The 20,971-nt window shown below is 38.8% G+C and overlaps 2 protein-coding genes across 2 annotated transcripts in view; both read left to right on the top strand.

Annotated features, from left to right (window-relative positions):
* LOC124115514 overlaps positions 1 to 20,971 on the top strand; it is a 142,106-nt gene that overhangs the window by 94,088 nt on the left and 27,047 nt on the right. The window lies entirely within an intron of this gene.
* Positions 10,047 to 20,009, top strand: LOC124115513 (ankyrin repeat domain-containing protein 17-like). Its single transcript, XM_048398598.1, has 3 exons — positions 10,047 to 10,357; positions 14,452 to 14,613; positions 15,931 to 20,009. Exon 3 carries the CDS (start codon positions 15,957 to 15,959, stop codon positions 18,678 to 18,680), a length of 2,724 nt encoding a protein of 907 aa, XP_048254555.1. The 5' UTR covers positions 10,047 to 10,357; positions 14,452 to 14,613; positions 15,931 to 15,956; the 3' UTR covers positions 18,681 to 20,009.

Genomic DNA, 20,971 nt, shown 5'->3' with positions numbered 1-20,971 from the left:
TGCAAGCAGCCACACACACACATTTACTCACAGGAACTCTCTCACACACACTGACTCACAGGAGCTCACACACATATATACACATACACTCAAACTCACACACACGTACACACGCATACACACTCAAAATCATACACAATCGTACACACACGAACATGCATTCACTAGATAAGTGCAAAAAATTGGAACACAACGTTAAAACCTATTTAAATTTATATCACAAAGTCTCACCATAATGTTGAACACCTCAAGTGACGCCAACGAATTGTTTTCACGGGCGTATATCCTTCTGTTCCGGGGATATTCAACAGATAGTACCTCCGACCCAGGGATACTCTGTAGAATGTCCCTCGCTATGGAACCATGTAAGCGAACCCATGTGAGGAACCATGTAAGCTGTAGTTCTTCTGTATCTTTCAGTGGAATGAACTTGTGAGCCACATATATGTAGGCTAGTGAGTGAACAGACCGCAGAATATCGACTCGGTACATTTCCCACAACTGTTTCGAATTCAAACAACTAATAATATACCATAAACTATTGTTGTGCTCATCACTTGTGATCGGGCATGGCACAGTTGGCGGACACGTGCAGCACGAGTCGGCAACAGTGTCATCCCTGAGCTTCCGTGTGTAATGTTGCAGTGTATTTTGGAACTTTATTTCTAATGATGGCAAATTGTTCAAGGCACTCGTACAATTTTGACCTTGGTAGTGGTCTTGATATAGAGTGACCTCCCTTGACATTTACAGTCATCGTCACTTATGGAAATGATGTTGTCGATGTAGAAGCCTCTGAAAGGCTTAGTGTACCCACCGTGTCTACTCTGATTGATATGCTGCCATCTTAATGTCTCAGAGATTCTTTTGGCAAAAGCTCCGTGAAGCCTTGTTAGAATTTGTTATCAGCAACCCCTGTTTGTAAGAGATGGCAAACGGGTTTGGGCGGTCAGTCTCGCTGACTCGGTTGATGCATGTTGTAGTGTTCCAATTGCGTAGATCGATGCCCATGATGCCAATCACTGGATTGTCTGGGCCAGACTTGATCACCTACAGACCTCCGTCATAATAGCTGGAATATTGCCGAGTGCGACTAGAGTTAAACAACAATCATTATGTCATGAATCCTCCCTCTTTGAGACATATGTGAGCACATTTATATAAATATGTCCTTTATTTCCTGTAGTGCGCATACATATATGTATAACTATGTATTGTATATGCACATATGTATATATATATGGTATTGTAAGCTCGGTGCGGTAGCCTAGAGGTTAAAGCGTTATCACTCTGTTTTTCCCAATTTTCTTTCCCCACATCACAAGTTGGACACCTATCTATTCCAATACTCGGTTGCATACAACCACCAACTCTATGAAATCATGTGAATCGTCCCAATGGTAATCGACCATGGCGTAGGTCGTTTCAAATTATTACGAAGATTTATTTCGCGCTGTTAACAAGCTATTATACATTGTCTGGTTCCGACTCATGCACACCCACCCGAACAGGCACCCACACACATTCCCTCAATCACTCACTCCGCCGAGATGCAGCTGCACTGTTGCTCCTGGTGCCGTTGAAGAAAACAACCTTAGTGCCACGACCGGTACGTCTAATTTAAGATATGGGAGTTCAGCGTTAAGATCGCTTTGTACAACGGCACCCTGGGCTCTGTTTCCCAAGGCCATCTCAGCTCTGATACTAATTCTGTGTGAAAAAAAGGATTATTAATCACAGCAGTCTTGATACTGAGATGTCGTTTTGAATGCCTTATTGAATGCCTGTACAGTAATATTTTTGTTGAGACGATCCTTAGGCGATGAATATTTTTCGTGGCATACGCACTTTAAACTTAAAAGAGGGGGTGGTATACATAGTGGTTAAATCGTTCACTCGTCAGGCCAAATATCCGGGTTCGATTCTGCAGATCGGTACAGTGTCTGAAGCTTACTACTGTTGTCCCCCGAGGTACTATTACTGGTGGCGTAAACCAAACTCACTCACTCATGAATCCATGTCCTCTCGAGTCATATCAAGTCATACAGAGTAATTGAAAGAATCTCGTTCTGCTCAGTGCAGTCATATGGCGCTCGTGTCACTCAGCGGGGTGGCGGGGATTATTCCCGCTGTCAGTATAGGAGAACGAGAACGAAACGTCGCTGCTACACCCTTGAATGCAGATTGATAAACACGTCTGTATTTAGCACACGTTGTTCCAGTTGCATTGCAGCTCGTCTCGACTGTGGAGTCTTCCACACGTTTCTCCGTGTGACAACACAGTGAATAGGTCTCGACGGTTTATGTTTATTGTTGGCTATAATCACTATTTCATTTGGGGTTAGTTTGAGAACGAATAGGACAATGTGTATTCTCATAGAAAGTGAATCCGTAGCATTTGTTTACTTAAGACGTCTAGCATGGTCAGGACATTAAGCCCATATTAATTTACTGTGTATAATTTGAATAACCTTTTCCCCATAATTGTTTTGAACAGTTTATTGTATTAAATGTATTGTTATAAGTGAAGAAACCGTCACCACATCCGTAACAGTGAGGGTCTTGGGTTAAACAGTATTTTAGTTATATAACAATCTGTCGGCTTGGTATGAAAGGCAATCTCGAAGTGTTGCTGGTCTCAGACGTTTGTCAAGCATGGTATGATGCTGACAAACCATGAAATGAATAATCAGGGCGAGTCATGATTCAAACCCCAAGGATAATTTCTGGCACACCTAAGGGAGTCAAATCTGCACAGCAAACTGGCCACCCGTGCACCCTCGCAACAGTAAACAAACATAAACCACCTGAATGTCTTGAGTGTAACTGACTGACAGCCCAAAGTGCGTCGGCCTATTCAAATGTAAAATGCTTTGTGAGTCATAGGTGAAACTCGCACCCTGAGCGGTAATCTATTTTGGCGCGTATGAAACGTACATTATGTACGTATATATAAGCTGATCCTCAGTCGGAATTAGTTGACGTGCAGTTGTCGTGTCTGTGACGAGCACTTTCCTTGACATGGTCTAAACTCAAGAAGAAGAATTGTGTACCACAAACTGGTAGCCTAGTCTCGCTGTGATGTGCTTCAATCTCTTTGGTGGAGACGTTTGGGGTGAGTGTTATATGATTATATATCGGCCTGGTGTGCTAGTAATGACAATTCATACGGAACAGTAAGCATGGCCGTAATAGGCTAGCCGTCGCCCCAGACACTCGCGTACATGTGTGCAGGCCACACAACTTGTCGTTTACAACTTGGGACAGGAGAGTAGCTTAATATGTATGATAATTATGGTTTCTTTTTCACCTGTGTCCTATTTGAGATAACAAATGTCAAACATGTGTGTAAGTTCCGTTGTTGGCTACAAGCTTATAAACCACAATTGAAAATATCATAATTGCAATAGAGTGAATATCGGCTCACTTGTTAGTTAGGAATATATAGTAAGATTCCAGTTCAAATGCCTGTGATACGACCCCTTTAATCCTCTTTTGTTATACCAACCAACACGTTCCTTAAACAACAGAAGCGTGCATTGCGGGATGATCCCGTTTTTACTAGTGTGGATTAATCAATAAAGTTTGGGCGTTAACTCCTTGAATCACAACCCCGCCCTTCTGGATCCACCACCGATGATGTGTTCAGCTATATTCTGTGCCTAGATCTAGACTAACGGCATGCATGTGATAAGACTAGCAGAATGTATGCGATAAGCCTAATTGTTCATTTGCATGATGTGGACCGACTGATCTTTCACTGATCCCCTGCAGGGACGTCATGCGACCTTTTCATGAAATCAGGCAGTCAGGTGTTTAACTTGATCCAGAATAAGAGGAGGTTGTCTTCAAAGCAAAGGGTAAATAATTCAGGTGTCAACAAATTATATGTGTCATTACATAGCCAACATGGTTATTTACAAAGAGGTTTTCACGCGAGTGTTTTGGGGGATTGTATTTACCATTCTCAAACACACAAGCGTGATAACCGTGATCATATGACATAATTCTTTAATTCTGTGCATCTCAAATCTCTGTCAGTCTCTCATATACGTTATGTAAACATTTCAAGTTGTTCTGGAATGTGCACAGTAATATATATTACGTCAGAGGTATGTGATGTGTCAGTCGGACAGTGACAGTAGCCACTAAAGTTCCAACTGAAACCTGTTTGTTAAACAGTAGTGGCGTAAGTACATAAAAAACAACAATTGCCTTCACAAATTGTTCTTACTTGCCTATCGCGGCAATCCACCGGTCTGTCCGATAGAGTGACTGCCCTTTATCAAAAGGAAGGTACTCCGGCCCTAGTCTATGGGACGTCAGTGCCTCAGTATGACATCGTTGACAGTCGGCCTGTAGTACGATGTTCATTCAGCGACAAAACGAAACACGTTTCGGAAAAATCCAACCAAATCATTTGGGGAAAAGGTTCCAAGCCGAAGAGCTCTACAAGCATTGATAAGGAAACTGATCCCACTAAGCTAGTGTTCTCGCTAATTGTTTCTCTATTTATATCTCCACAGTTGCCAAAGCTCGTTAAAGGCTTTATCTCCGTTACAGTTAGGCACTGAATTACTGTATATTAGACAATTCTTTTGATAATGATAGGCATTACCCCAGTAGTTTCTCCAGATTCCCAATGCTTAATTCTCACTCGATCGCTGAAAAACAAGGGCGACGCCAGGTTTGTTTATAAACACTGAAAGTAGTCCCTACTGGCCATTGGCCCTTATCATTTTCCCTTCGCCCAGTCCTTACTATAATGTTATAACCCTACACGAAGTAAGTCTCAATTTCCACTTGCTCTGAATCTGCAATCTCATTTCGTCAGTCAAACTAAAAAATGCAAAGTGTATATATTTCGTTACTGCCTCGGCAGAGAGACAGTCCGAATAAATTGAAATTTCTTTCTGTGTGCTTGTAGTGTTCAGGTATTTTGATGTGCGTTCTTACTGTTAAATGGATTATAGGTATAGAATAAACTTGAGAAGCTATTGAAATTGTAATTGAAAGAGGAATGACAGTCAGATAGAAAGCGTATTTCAATCATTACAACGCTGTCTTTTGAAACGCAGAAGGTATTCGGATCGTGAGCCGATTTGCTTTTCAGTCAGGACGTATCTCATGCCCGGCGATGACACCAGCATTACTTGTGTTAACAAAGGAGAACACATCGAAGTTCTTATGAATTTTCACTCTTTGAAATATAGCATGTTTGCAACTTTGCCCCTTCTATTTGCTATTCAAAAGATTCATAATAGCATATGAAAGTGTAACCATGACAATTTGATTTCAACATTGATTATTTGTTTCTAACACTTCTATTTACATGTTGTGATGTGACAACACCAAACAATTCAAATTGTAGTTGTATACTAGTATCTCACATGACAACATATCTTAATGAACATCTGTGTCTGTGCGTGACGATACTCACGTTTTCCCTTTTGGGTTATCTTTGAGTATGAATAATTGTGAATGAGTCTTTTTAATTTATTTTTCAACGTAATCTCTCTGCTTTTCAATACATTTCTCATATCGATAGTGAAGCTTTTCAATTCAAGTCAATACGAAGTTTTCTGAAGCCACCCTGAAAACCCATTCACGGCAGCTTTGAGGTCATCGTTGTCGCAATAGTGCTTTCAACATAGGTGTTTTGTTTAGTTAGGAAACAGGTTGAAATCACTTGGTGCCAGGTCTGGCGAGTATGGAGGGTGAGGAAGCTCTCCGAACCAACGCTGTCGCACAACAGTATTTGCAAGTCGGCCCCCTATCACGTTCAACTGGCTGCCACTAAAATACAAACGGCCTCAAAAACAAAATCCAACTGCAATTACCTACTCACGCAATGTTCAATGTACTATGTTGTTATGGCTCAAAGTTGAAAGTTTAAAACTGTTCAACCATACCTCGTATGAATATATGTGCACATGTAATGTTACACGCATGTTATGGTTGGCTTCATGGAGAATTCATGCAGGACTTCTCAGAAAGTTAAATTTTCATTTATAGGAACTTCAGTGTGATCTGCTAACAAGGTAAATTCAAAAGAGACTCATCATGTTCCATTTACAAGAAAGACACCGCCATGTCAACATATGCACGAATTTAGTACAAAAAACCCATTGACATCACATACTCGCTATGTTGGTCAAAATACCCACCATAATCACTGCAAATATTAAACTTTTGGAAAGCTCACATGACACGACCAATGGTTTTGTCAGCATCTATATTGTTTCAGCAGACGATGTTTAATAGTCGGTGATATCGGATATCTTGTAAGGGAGAGCAGCGACATCAAGCGGAAAATCCGCGACCCAGTCTATCTTAGCGCTATGAAGGAGCTTACTCCGACTGTTAGAGGAGAGCACCATTGGTGAGGCACCGTTGTGAGGACCGTGGATTCAGGAGCGTTTAATGAGCACAGGTTTTTCCAACTGCATTGAAGCTTGTCTTGAATGTGGGGTTGTCCACACGGTTCTCAATGACACGACACAGTAAGTAAGTATCAGGGGCGTAAACACAGCTATAATGAGCACAGCTTTTCCAACTGCATTGAAGCTTGTCTTGAATGTGGGGTTGTCCACACGCTTCTCAATGACACAGCACAGTAAGTAATTGTCGACGGGTTTATGATTTGTCTGCAACCATCACTATGATTATTTAATGTTGGGCTGAATTTGAGAACGAATAGGACAGTGTGTATACTAATAAATGGAAGTCGGTGTGGATGAATAACAAAACTAGTCTGGTAGCAGTCTGGCAGTAGAAGTACATATTGTTGTATATATAACTGTACATTAGTATGTTTCTTAGATTCCGTTTGTTACAGAAAATTCAACAGAAAATGGATATCAAGGATAGATTTCTTTCCATTCAAAAAGATCGCAGCAAGCAGATTTATTTTTGCAATTTTTTACATGTTTCTGTCGGCGTTCTCACACTTCGTGGATACAAGTAAAATGGGACCGATTTGACTCAAAACGCCCCATTTCTATTATCAACTCATAAGCGGCCATCCGTCCTCCGTCCGTTTGCACTGAACATGCAAAATCATCTTCTTTAAATTAATGTTGGACGTGATATCACCTTTTATATATTTGAACAAGATGACATAAATGCAGTGCACTATACACCCACCAACGTTTGCATAACCAACCAACAAATCATGCAATAATTATTGCTCATTGAAGAGACCATAAAATAAATATTTCTTTCATGGTCTCTATTATTATTCATATGGCTTTTGTCCTTTGTAGGACATTTCCGTTGACAGTGCACCATATGTAGCAAGTAGGAAAATGTTGTAGAATGTTTTATATATCTTTTGCCTTAGGGCTTGTAGTGGATTCATGTCAAAACGGACCAGTCTGAATTACGTCAAAACGCCAAATCAATTCCATATTTCAACAAGAGGACATTGTTGCAGTGCATTGACGTTACTCCACCAGTATTTGCGAGTAGGGAATTGGCGCCCATAAAATTGACCAACAAACCTATAAAGTTATGATCAATGCTTATTTCACTATCCACTGTCGCGATTTTTTCATGTAGAGTGTGTTGTTAAATTTGGGAAATTTGTTTTAACATGACATTTCCTTTCTTCATTGATATGATCATTAAAAAAAACCTTGGCCTGACATTTGTTCCTCATGTGTAGTTTCAATATTTCAGAATAAACAATCCTTTTGTACATATATATATTTGCATAAAACTGACAATCCATAGGCCACATGAAACAATATTATAACTAAGAATGTGAGATCACTTTTAGTTTCTACAATAACATAGTTTTGTGAATACATAGGGGTCACGACGGTGGTTTGGAATTATATATATATATATATATATATATATATATATATATATATATATATATATATATATATATGTTTTGGGCATAAATATTGTATCGCTATGTTATTATTATTTACTAAAACTGTAATGAAATATGGTACTTTTACCATGGGGCTAAAATGTATCTTCAGGTTTGTTTTGTCGATATAGAGACTATTTCATGCATTTCTTCAAATACCATGTACTCATCCAGTGAAGTTTGAATACCATACATTAAAGCTATATTTGTGGTGCACCAGTGGGAAAGTGCACGTATACATAAAAACAACAAAGTGACAATCATGGCAAAAAAATCAGTGACCCGCTTTGTAACAGGTTTGTGGTACTATAGTCAAACAAGAACATTACAGACAGCAGGTGATATTGTTTTGTAAAATGAAAGTTGTGTATGACATCAAGTAGTCAATAGTAGTAATCAAGTCAAGATGATAAGCAAATAGTCAATACCACAAATTGAAAGGTTGTTTACTCATCTTGTTTTGTTCTGGTTTTGAACTGGCAGATGAGCCAAGGGAGACAACTTTCAAGGGCCGTAACTATGGATGAAACTTGTTTCGTCATCCCAGGGCAATGAAAATACTTTTTTTTTCTATTTTCACACCAGTGAAAATACTGGGTTTTTTTCTAGACGGGGGAATATGACTTTTGATGAAAAAAAACAACCTTTATAACTACATATGTCACACTCTGTCACATACTGAAAGCTAGCACTATTGATAAAATATCCAGGTGAGCTACAGTGCTGTGGCAGAGAATTCTCATACTTGATTCATTTATACCAAATGTAAGCCTGTCCCCCATGCGGACATTGCATACGTTAGGACTTTTGTCTTTCAGGATGATGATGAGTTAGGTGCCAACTTAGATTACAGACATTGATGAATAACAAGAAACAGTGAAGAAGGTTCAAAGCCTGAATCAGAACGATCAAGGACAGATGGATGAAATGGACAAAAAGTGTCGAGGATGTACACCAGCAAAGTGCAGGAGGAAGCACAATGACGGGGACAAGTCATCAGACGGGGAAAACATGGACCTTGCAGGTATTCCCACTGACAACCCTCAAGGAACAACTGAAGGAGCAGGCAGTACTACTGAGGATGCAGATGTTGATGATAGTGACACAGAGGGTGGGGTATGTACACCAGCAAAGTGCAGGAGGAAGCACAATGACGGGGACACGTCATCAGACGGGGAAAACGTGGAACATGCAGGTATTCCCACGGACAACCCTCAAGGAACAACTGAAGGAGCAGGCAGTACTACGGAGGATGCAGAAAATAAAGATGTTGATGAAGAGAGTGCTGACGAATGCTTGTTTGATGACATCACAGATGAGGAAGATGGGGAAGGTATAGAAGACATGTCACAGCTTGGATCAGGTGCTGTAGCGGTCAAATTCCAGACTGTTCAACAAGAGTCATACCAACTTGTAAATAAAGGCATGTATGAAGTAATTTCACTATAAAACATCTCATTTATAATACACAAATGCATAATTTGCGGGACGTTCATGACATTCCTCTTTACAGTGAAGTGAAGATGTTGTTTTAAAACCCCACCATGTCAGTGGCTGTTAACCACATTTAGGTGTGCCCTTTGGAATTGAAAGATATGGAAGGGAAAATATTTTTAAATTAATAAGATAGATAAGATATATTGGAATCCTATTCAGTTACTGAAATAAACATGTGTTTTCCAAAGAGAAACACATCACCAATCGCACCTGAAGGGCAACCATAGTGAGGTGTATCTGCCAGATAGTCCCGTTACTACACTTTGTGTCAAAAAGTGTCCAGTGTATTTACTACTGCATTAGCATTTTCAAGTACTTACCATAGTGTGAATATGAGTTTCGTCAGAATCGTGTGGAACCGGAACGGCACGATCTTTTGTCCTAATATTTAACTCACTACAACTCCACAGCTAGGATAATAATAAACTTTTTTGACATTTTGTATGGAGCTGCAGCTGCAAAACCAGATTATTTTAAATGAGTCTAAATATGTTTCCTTTAAAAAACACCTTGCAACAATGTAATTTTTATGGCAGACAATGCCTTTTTCAACAGCATTGGGCATATATATATTTTTTCAAATTGAATCGGAGATAATTTATTCTTAGGATATATTTTTTAAATAGCTGGACATCAAACTATGACCTGCTTGTTCCTTCGTAGATACCACGGCACTAGCACAACACATTGTGAGATGTTGTCAACAACCACAGGGAGAAATAGCGTCAGCACCACAGCAGGTGTCACAACTCCAACCAGCTTCCGTTGATGATGTTGATACGACAACAAGTCAGCAACAGCTGCCCACAACTACATCTTGTGTAGTTCCTCACACGACCAGTCTACAGGCCCCGACAACAGCAGCCCTGACACCAGCGTCCACATCAGCTCTTCTACCCAGAATACCAGGATCTGTTGTATCAGAGATACAGTCGTCCGGTCTACCTGTGGCACCAGTGACTGGTGATTCTCCTGTAGGTGAGTGCTGATAAACAGGGACATGACTTATTGTTCAAATATCGAATACCTTCAACAGAGTATTTTCAAATAATTTCTTAATTTGAAGTTTACATGATATACAGCTTTTCAGTTTGACGAGAGGTCGGTCACCCGACCGCGAAATTGACGTTCATAAGTGTATGAACGACACAATTTGACGTTCATACGTTTTGACCATGTTCTTGAAATGATTTAAACACTGATGGACTACTTCCACATTCCTGGGGAAACCCCTGGGAATCCCCTAGCACGAAAACATACGTAAGTGTTCCTTTTGATCATTTAGAACCTTCATCTTGGTCCCAGCATTTCAGGATACATTGAGATACGTCAGAGATCGTGACTGCATGCCTGTCAACGAATATCCTCGCTATACTATGGCTCATCCTAATGAACAAATGAAGAAATGCACATCCAAACTATCGTAGTATAGACTCGATCCGTGTCTAGGCTGACAGTGACCGTCTCCAGCAATCTACGAATTTACCGTAGTGTCTGTTTGACGCATCTTTATTCACCTTTCAATGATCGGCCAGTTGATCAATGCTGACTAACACATGTAACCACCACATGTTCATTAACATCGGAAATCTCTCCCGTCACGTTTATCGTGTCGGCCATTTTGACGTCTTGTGCTTGATGTAACTGTATTACGACGCGCTGTCACAGGATACAGTTGTAAATAGATTTGGTCAAATTTTGTTGGATTTATGCTATGTTTTTAAACTTTACATCGTAAATGGACGTGTATATGGTGATACTAATGGGTAATTTACTTATTGTAGCCAACATGGATCTAGTGTGAACGATTATTTTATAAGTTCACCAGATTTTTTTCAGTTTATCAATATGTTCACTGTCGGTGATCGATCTGATTCTGATCACTTTCCATTAGAATTGATGTGTAGATTTCCAAATATGGGTAAGAGGTGCAACAATGATTCATGTATGGATCCACAAGCATGAGAGAAAATTGTATGGAATGATCATTACTCCAGTTTGTTTCTTGATAACCTGAGATATAATTTTACTGAAAACAAAGAAATGGTCCTTAAAGAAATTGATAATGCTATTGAAAACGCAATTAGCCACTTTGTCGACATTGTATTAGACTCTGCTAGCTGCATGAAAAAGACAATACGACATAATCCACAATTTGCCAATCACAAACCACTAAGTCTAGAATGTAGACAAGCGAAACGAGAAACACGTAGGGCACTTAGGAGATTTAGAACACAAAAAACAGACGGTAACAGAATTGTGTACTGTAGACAAAGAAATCATTATAAATTTTGTTGCAGAAAATTTAAATCCATTTCACGTAAGAAATCAGTTGAAAGATTGCATAGAAGCATAAATAGTCAATCTAGCTTTTGGAAACAGATAAGATCATTACAAAACAAACCCAGACAGAAGAATCATATAACGAAAGCAGAATGGCTGTGCCATTTTAGAGAGGTTTTTGCAAATGACAATGTTTTTTCTCCTCACTTAGATGATAAAAATGAACTCAGTTCTAATCAGTTTACAGATATTGATGCATTCATACTAAATTCTACGATAACTGAACATGAAATTACATCATCAATAAATAAGTTAAAAAAAGGAAAATCTGCCGGGCCCGATCAAGTGCTGATAGAAATGCTTAAATGTTCCCAATTAGATATTATGCCATTTCTTCATAAATGTTTCAACAAACTCTTTGATAATCAAATATTTCCAAACAGTTGGTCTTGTTCAGAAATAGTCCCTCTACATAAAAAAGGCGATCCGAGAAATCCTGACAACTACAGGGGGATCTCATTAATGAGTGTTCTGGGGAAAATTTTTACCTCTGTTTTGAATAACAGGCTTACTAACTGGGCGAATATGAGAGATAAGATACCGGAAGTTCAAGCTGGTTTTAGAAAAAATTATTCAACCATAGATCATATTTTTACATTATATGCTGCAATTCAAAAATGTCTAACACGTCGTAAACACAAGGTTTACGTTGCTTTTATTGATTTTAAAAAGGCATTTGATACAGTTGATCGTTATAAATTATGGTGTTGTTTAAGAAAAGCTGGACAACAAGGGAAGATGTTTAATATACTACAATCAATGTATTCAAATATCAAGTCATGTGTACGTAGTGATTATGGTGTTACTGATTTTATCGATTGCCCATCTGGTTTACGTCAGGGATGTATACTGAGTCCTCTGTTATTTTCGTTTTTCATAAGCGAATTATATTATGAAATCTCAAGTAACGGCAAGCATGGTAAAAAGATGTATCCTGACATCCTTTAACTTCTTATGCTCCTTTTTGCCGATGATGTTATTTTACTATCTGACACTGTTATTGGTCTACAGAATCAGTTGAATGTATTAGATAAATATACTAAGGAATGGAATTTATCTGTAAATTTAGATAAGACAGAAATTATAGTATTCAGAAAAGGGGGTCCTTTAAATTTTGGGGAAAGATGGTACTTAAATGGACAACAAATTAATGTAGTTAATGGTTATAAGTATCTCGGCATAATGTTTAATTCAACACTAAATATGAACAAATGTGTATCTGACTTATCACTGCGAGGGAAACGAGCTTTACTTAATATAATGTCTGTTTCACATAAACTTGGAGTTATTACTCCAAAAGTATTTTTCAATTATTTGATACTCAAATACAGCCAATTTCATTGTATGGATCTGAAGTGTGGGGTTACCGAAGATATGAATGTTTAGAAAGAATTCACCTACTGGCATGTAAAAAGTTTCTTCGCGTTGGAATAGCAACACCAAATAATATGATATATGGAGAATGTGGAAGATACCCACTTTACATTAATTCACAAATAAAGTGTTTAAAATATTGGTTTAATATCATCCGTATGCCAGAACATCGGCTTCCGAAAAAAGCTTATAACATGCTCTTTCATTTAGATAGTATCGGTAAGGTTACATGGGTATCGCATATTAGGACACTATTATTCTCACATGGATATGGGTATATATGGCTTAACCAATCTGTTGGTGATCAACATTTATTTCTAAATGATTTTCGTAAAATAGCAATAAATATGTTCTATCAAGGGTGGCAATGCAACTTGGAAAATAGTTCACGTTATGATTTGTACAGAACATTTAAGACTCTATTAGAGCCAGAAAAATATCTATCAGTTTTAACAAATAGTCACCTAAGAAATGGATATATTAAATAAAGACTTGGCTTGTCAAAACTTATGATTAACTATGGACGGAATATATAACTTGAAAGAATACAAAGAATTTGTCCATTCTGTAACTCTGCAATAGAAGACGAAATACATTTTACCTTTGAATGTCCTTATTATGCAGAATTACGTACTAAATATATACCAGAATGTTTCTTATCTAAGACGAGTAGAATAGCTTTTGTTTTTATTTTGTCATCGAATGATGCCGATGTAATGTTTAAACTGTCTTTATTTGTAAAACATGGGATGGAACTACGAAATAACATGTTGGGTGGAAATTCATTATTTTAAATACCTCACCCTAGAAAGTCCTCATGATTATCCCCGATTGTTAAATGAATGTTATATTTATATAATTTTTGTTGTATCTCCCAATCTGTAAATTCTCACCCACTGTATTTATCTGAACTTGTATATGGGCCGATGGCCTTTGATACAATAAACATCTTTGACTTTGACTTGACTTGACTGACTTACTGAGGTAGTTCTTTACAGACCTTTCTCATCTAATGAGGATATGATTCGAACACATGTGTTGCGTAAGTATTTCTAAAGCGCAAGTTTTGCGTCCATACGCTTATGTCACCTCTCTTTTTGAGGAACTATTTTATTCCACGATATAGCTGGTTGTTGTATGGTTGTCAGTGTAAACATGAAGTCACACATACAAAATAAAATTGTGTTTTGATCTTGGCCTACATCCTTTGAGGTAAGAAATTGTGATAAAAAATTGCTTTGCTTTTTTAGGCGAATAGGCTATGGAAGTATTGTCTTCAAGTTTTTAAGGGATGTCATTAACCCTATACAACCACCATACAAGGTCTAGCTCTGCTCAATTGGTTCCTGTTACAGTCGCCCAGTACAACCTTTTCCAAGTACGGCAGGAGTTTGGAGATGTGACAGTCAAGGGCGCCAGGAATCTGAACATTGGCGGCACGCAGAACGTTGGTACACCTCAGACCAACCCAGAGGAAGAGGAGAAGCCATTGACTGTTGCAGCACGGAAGATCAGGAGTGAGTTATCTAGATCTCTGTGCTTGTTCTCACAATGATCGTTTAGCTGAGGCATATATATTTTGTAGTAAATGCTCACTGTAATAATCTTCATATTTGTTCCAACTGTCACCTCGTGTACACAGTTCAAGTGTTCATGACTATAATTTACATCGAGTTTTGTGATGAACCTAGCAAAGCCACTGAAGTATTATTTCCTGCTCTCTGTTACATTTCACATTATGTTAACTCCCTACAGGACCATATACAAATTGTAGTGTGTCCATAGGATTTGTTCGTCTAAATCACTCAGATCAAATGTAAGGTTGTATCTAGTGATACAACATACCCAGTAGAATTTGATACAACATCTATGGCAACTCCTAAGCACCCGAAAGATAATATCAACAAATATATATGAATCATAATTTCTGCTCAGATTTGCAAAGTTAAAACTCAGTAATTTGACCAAGACGTTTACCTCAGCCTTCAGGTATATTAGTGATCGGATATCAGTCAATGACCCTTTCACTGATTTAGCCACCTGAACTATAAATAAGGGAGACCAGTCAGACCGTCTGGGCTCTTTTTCGTATTTAGATCTATGAATGAAGATGCTGAGTGAAACAACACCTCTCCACAAGGCTGTATGACAAGGGGAATGACTTCAACTTTCAATAGTAAAATGTATCTTTATGTCAAGCAGGATACATACCCTCACCTACTTGCAAGGACCTGGTATCATTACTATTTGATAGTGATTCATAAACCGGTGCTTATGATATATGGACAGAATCATTCAGTGGACTGTTTCTGATGATTATGAAAACGGTTTTGTCACTTTAATTCCATACTTTGGTATTCTGGCTGCTTCGTTCATATGAATATTCTGTTCTGATCCACAATCAGAGCAAGCATTATTCAAACGTTTCTTAAATTGTCTGCTCTCTGGTTCAGAACAAATAACTTGCAGACCAATATCTAAAAATAGAGAAATGCTGTGAAAAGCAGTGTTTCAATTTTAACAATTTTAAGGTGTCAAAATCGATTTAAGAGATTTTGTGTAAACTATTGATTGTATATCGACACTATTCAACATTCACGGGATGTATTTGGGATTTTCTAACCTTTCGGTGAAATTATGTGATATGTTAACTGACTCACTCACTGACACATTTCAACATCAGGGATCTCAGAGTCAAACTGTATGTGATTGATAATGACCACACTTCATTCCTTTAATTGAGGTCAAATTAAAATATGGCAGACTGTACACTTTTACACATATTGTTATATAGTTTTATATATATATATATCAAATGTGCCTTGTTTTCACAGAAAGAACGGAATCTAGGATTCAGTCAATGACTAAAGACATGGTGGAGACAGAAGCCCTCCAGAAAGTGACGGAGAAGCTGGACAGAGGAGCAACATGGGTGACAATTAAAGGAAGACCAGGAGAGGGGAAGTCTACAATAGCCTACATGGCCCTCAAAGATCAGCACACTCAGGGGAGACAAGTATATCAGGTGGTGTCACCAGAAGAGTTCAATGAGGTCATAACGGCCAGCACAAACCCTGTCATTATGTTAGATGACATATTCGGTGATCTAGAATTTGATGTAGCAGAATGGGCTAAGTGGAGACCAAGTCTACGACCTTTTGTGGATATGAGAGATCCAGACAAGACCACTGAACAGGACTCCAATGATAAGTCCACTAAAAGTAAAAGAGAGAGAACAAAGGATGAGCAAACAATTCTAAAGAGAACAGCTCCAAACAAAGGCAAAACGATCATTATCCTCGTAGGCCGTGACTATGTGCTGAAATCCTCACTGGCAGACTTGGGAAGGATGGCAGATTACATATCTAGTCCCCTGTATGTAGTGGAAGTTTCCTCACAGAGAGACTCTAATGAACGAAAGAAGATATGGCATGTTCATGCCAAAACTAAAAACATAGACCTTGATGAGTCAACCGTGTCTCGGATATGTCAATCTGACTGTCCACACGGCTTTCCCCACGTGTGTAAAATGTTTGTCACAACATATGAAAAGGATCAGACTCAGCTTCCAGTAGATAAGTTTTTTCAAGCGCCTCTAGCATTCCTCAAACAGACCCTAGATAAATTCCTTAAAGATGAGACAAAGGTGTCCCTGTTCAAGGCTATGATTAAAAGGGATGGAAAGATTAGTGGACAAGAGTTGGAAGAGGAGGATGCCCATGGATACAAATACATAACAGCTGCTGATGATTTGGCTGGATCCTACCTCAAGAAGGAAGATGACACATACATGTTTAACCATCCCTCTATATATGACTGTGTCGCTTTAATTCTCAGCACAAAACAATCAAAGTTTGTCATCGATTTTTGCAGTTTGTCATTCATCCATCAGCGACTTCGTCTTAAAGCCTCCACAAGACCTGGGGAAAACGTTCCTGGTGAGACAGATCTTGTTGCAAACATCTCCTGGAACTATGCTAAACATCTAGCAAGAAGATTTGCAACTGAAATTTCAAGGAGCAATTTGTTGCATGTCTTATCGCACCAGGCATGTTGTAATTCAGACTTTATTAACTTGCTAATAGGCTGCCTGAAGACACAGTGTCACATGTCTGTTTCTGATATTCTCAAACTAGCTGATAACTCTTCAGAACAGTCATTTTGTGAATTAATTTCTAGCAGCAAGTCACATCATCTCATCAAATTTATTATGGAGAAAGAAAACAGAACATTCAGCCAGAGTGAACTGAGAGACATTTTACTTGGTGTGTGCATGAATGCTGCTTGTAGTGTATTGACCTATATCAGTGAACTATATCATCAGCTTGAGATAGATGCTAGATATGGTAGGAAGGAGAAAACACCACTTATGTTAGCAGCAGAAACCAAAGACAGTGTGTTTGTTAATCATATTATGGCCCTTCACCCTGACCTGAATGCAAGAGACCGTCACGATCAAACAGTCTTTCAATACCTTTGTGCAAATGGCCTTACATCAGCTGTTGAACATGCAATCAACATGGGCGCTGATGTTAATGAGCATTATTCTCCAGTTTTGTATTTTTACCCACGAGCACATCACCAACGCCCTCTATACCTTGCCATAGAAAATGGTCATGTTGGGGTGTTGGAACTGCTGCTGCAAAAAGGATGTGATATAGATAAACAGAGAGGTCTTGGTTGTGCACTGAAGAGCCAGAACACGCATATGACGCGTTTTCCTTTAGATAGAGGAGTACAGGTTGATGGTGATGCCTTGTGCATTGCTTGTAGGTTGAAAAACTTGCGTATCATCAAGATGTTGTTTGAGGAGGGTGCAACAGTTGACATGATTTCAATTAAAGGGGATACTCCTCTTCACGGTGCTTGTGACCCTAATGTTGTCTCGTTTTTGTTGGAGAAAGGAGCTAACGTGAATGTTAAGAATGAAACAGGCGACACACCACTTTATGCAGCAGCATGGGATGGATATACAGAGTGTGTTGATCTGTTACTCAGGGCTGGAGCTTCTGTGAATGTACAGAACAATACAGGTAACACACCACTTTATGCAGCAGAATTGGGTGGATATACAGAGTGTGTTGATCTGTTACTGAAGGCTGGAGCTAATGTGAATGTACAGAACAATACAGGTAACACACCACTTCATGCAGCAACATCGAATGGATATACAGAGTGTGTTGATCTGTTACTGAAGGCTGGAGCTAATGTGAATGTACAGAACAATACAGGTAACACACCACTTTATGCAGCAGCAGGAATAGCAGGGTGGAGATCTACAGGGATTGTTGATGAGTTACTGAAGGCTGGAGCTAATGTGAATGTACAAAACAATACAGGTGACACACCACTTCATGACGCAGCAGCAACAGCATGGTATGGATCTACAGTGATTGTTGGTCCGTTACTTAAGGCTGGAGCTTCTGTGAATGTACAGAACATTACAGGTGACACACCACTTCATAAAATAGCAGCAACAGCAGCAGAAGGGTTTGGATCTACAGAGTGTGTTGATATGTTACTGAAAGCTGGAGCTGATGTGAATGTACAGAACAATACAGGTCACGCACCAGTATTTCATTGACCAGGACATCCAAAACCTTATCAGAGATATGCTACTGTTATTAGAAATAATTGGTAATAATATATATTATCCCAGTGTCATTGCTGAGCGAAGGTTATGGATGTCGGACAGTTTGGTATATGAGCAAGCTCTTCTCCCTTAATCCTTTGTCTCACTTCATTACTGATGGTGTGAGGTGTTTATGTCGTTGATGGATGGGTTTTTTTGGTTTAACACCGCACTCAGCAATATCCAAGCTGTTTGATGGCGGTCTGTAAATAATCGAGACTGGATCAGACATTATAGTGATTGACATCATGAGCATCGATCTTCGCAATGGGCGATCTTGTTTAATTCATCTTCCCTTCACTCACCCGGCTGGTGCACTGACTTGGACGGTCCAACCTTAAACTGACGGCGTATGTGGTACGAGCGGTACATGTCAATATCACACCTGTAGACAGTTGACCAGTATAGCCTTCATCTCTAGCGGCAACGGTCACGCTGGTGAAAAGACAGTATTTCTTTTCGCCTAAACAAAGATCTATCTATAGTCATGTCCGGAAATAGATGTTCATGATTCACTGGTACATTAGGGATGGCAAAGACTGGTTACATCGTATAGTTAACCACTTGATAGCCATTCGAAACGAAACCATATCTATGTTGTAGTATCGCCAATCACGCTACACCATATGCATGCATTTCAGTACAGTGGTAAGGTGATGGGGTACGCGAAATGTGAAGGTCTTATTCAACGTAAAGTTGAAAGTTGACTAAATGTTGTGAATTTCGACAGCAACACATGTAAGTATTTGTCAGGTATATAACTTAGAGAAGTGTGAAATGTTTTCAAGAAATTGCAAAAGAAAACAGGCAGTGACAAATAATGTCATCAGCTAGATAGCACAATACAATGTTCACTATAAAAGAAATGAAAATCACTAAAATGGATTTTGATACTTAAGGGTTAGTTGGTGCATGTTGCATCAAAAAAGATTTTATGGATGAATGGTGGCTGTATTGTATTGCCAAATACTACCGTGATTATATTTCTATATGATAAATAAAAGAGGGCTGAGGTGCAGAGCCAAAAAGAGTTTATAAATTGGACACATTTAATATCCCCACGGTATAACGATATGTACAATTGCTGAGTAGAATGAGAGGAATGCAGGATCTTGGCTTCCATTATATGCACATTCTCTGTCAGAAAATAGATTGTTGCATGCATATATAGCAACCATGTGATTTTGATTTTATATTTTCGATGCCATTCCTATTCATCTGGAACTTTTTCAGTCATTCCTTTTAAATATTGTTTCAACTTCAATAAACTTGATTTGTATACTTGTCTTTGTTTTCATTTATGTTCCACACCTAATAGCCATGTGAAATTATGACAATTTCCCGTTGGATGTTAATTCACTTTTCTAAAATTAATTTGCATCACTAGTCCAAAATTGCTAATTAGATTTGTACTAGTTTAGTACATAAATGTGGCCAAGCAAACATTTTTGAAAAGCAAAGGTGTGACCCCTTGCCTCATTTCGCCGAGACAACTCAGTGTTGTATAAACAAAGTTGGTTGGGCTCAATAGCTGATTTACAGGTAAATTTTAGAAGTTGTCTACCCATACAGATGGAAGTAAAATGGGGTTTAACGTCACGTCGAAGATTATTGCACTTATATAGCGACGTGCATGCACGTGTGTGTGTTTGTATGGATGCTTGTACTAGTCTAGTACATGTTTGAACAACTTATACGGTTCAGGTAACATATCGGGAAAGATACTTGCCATCACTTCCTACAAAGTGTAAAGACAACTTTCAGCTGCTGTGTCAGTTTATGCTGAAATAGTTCTGGAAGTAGTGATGAATCATGCTCACGCACTCGTTCTCTGCCGGACACGGTCAATATCTCACTTCTTATGTTGAATCTGTCCAGTAGGACATATTGTTTGGTTATGCTTTTGAATTATTTGGTCATTGTAACAATATTCTTTCAGTCACTAGTTACGGTGGTAACTGTTAACGGGAGTGACGCTAATTGACCTACCCTCTCATTGCCTCTCACTCACTCCATGTATTCGACCAATATGTTTAGTGTAATCAGGCACATGTATCCCTGCAAGCCAGTATTTGTTTCGCACATGCAAGCCACTATTTGATAGTCTGTTATTGTTTCCCGACGGCGTCAATCGCTGTTTATAAAATCAACCACCGGATTTTCTGGTCCAGACTCGATTATGTACAAACCGCCGTCACATAGCTGGACTATTGTTGCATGTGGCGTTAAACAAAACACAACAG

Source organism: Haliotis rufescens, unplaced genomic scaffold (genome assembly GCF_023055435.1).
Source record: "Haliotis rufescens isolate VD_foot unplaced genomic scaffold, xgHalRufe1.0.p SCAF_18, whole genome shotgun sequence".
NCBI classification, from domain to species: Eukaryota; Metazoa; Mollusca; class Gastropoda; order Lepetellida; family Haliotidae; genus Haliotis; species Haliotis rufescens.
Note: the sequence above shows the minus strand (reverse complement) of the source record. Positions and strands in the feature narration are given on the sequence as shown.

What these genes read in the sequence shown, in the direction of transcription:
- LOC124115513 (XM_048398598.1), top strand. Translation starts at nt 15,957, where the DNA reads ATGACTAAAGACATGGTGGAGACAGAAGCCCTCCAGAAAGTGACGGAG.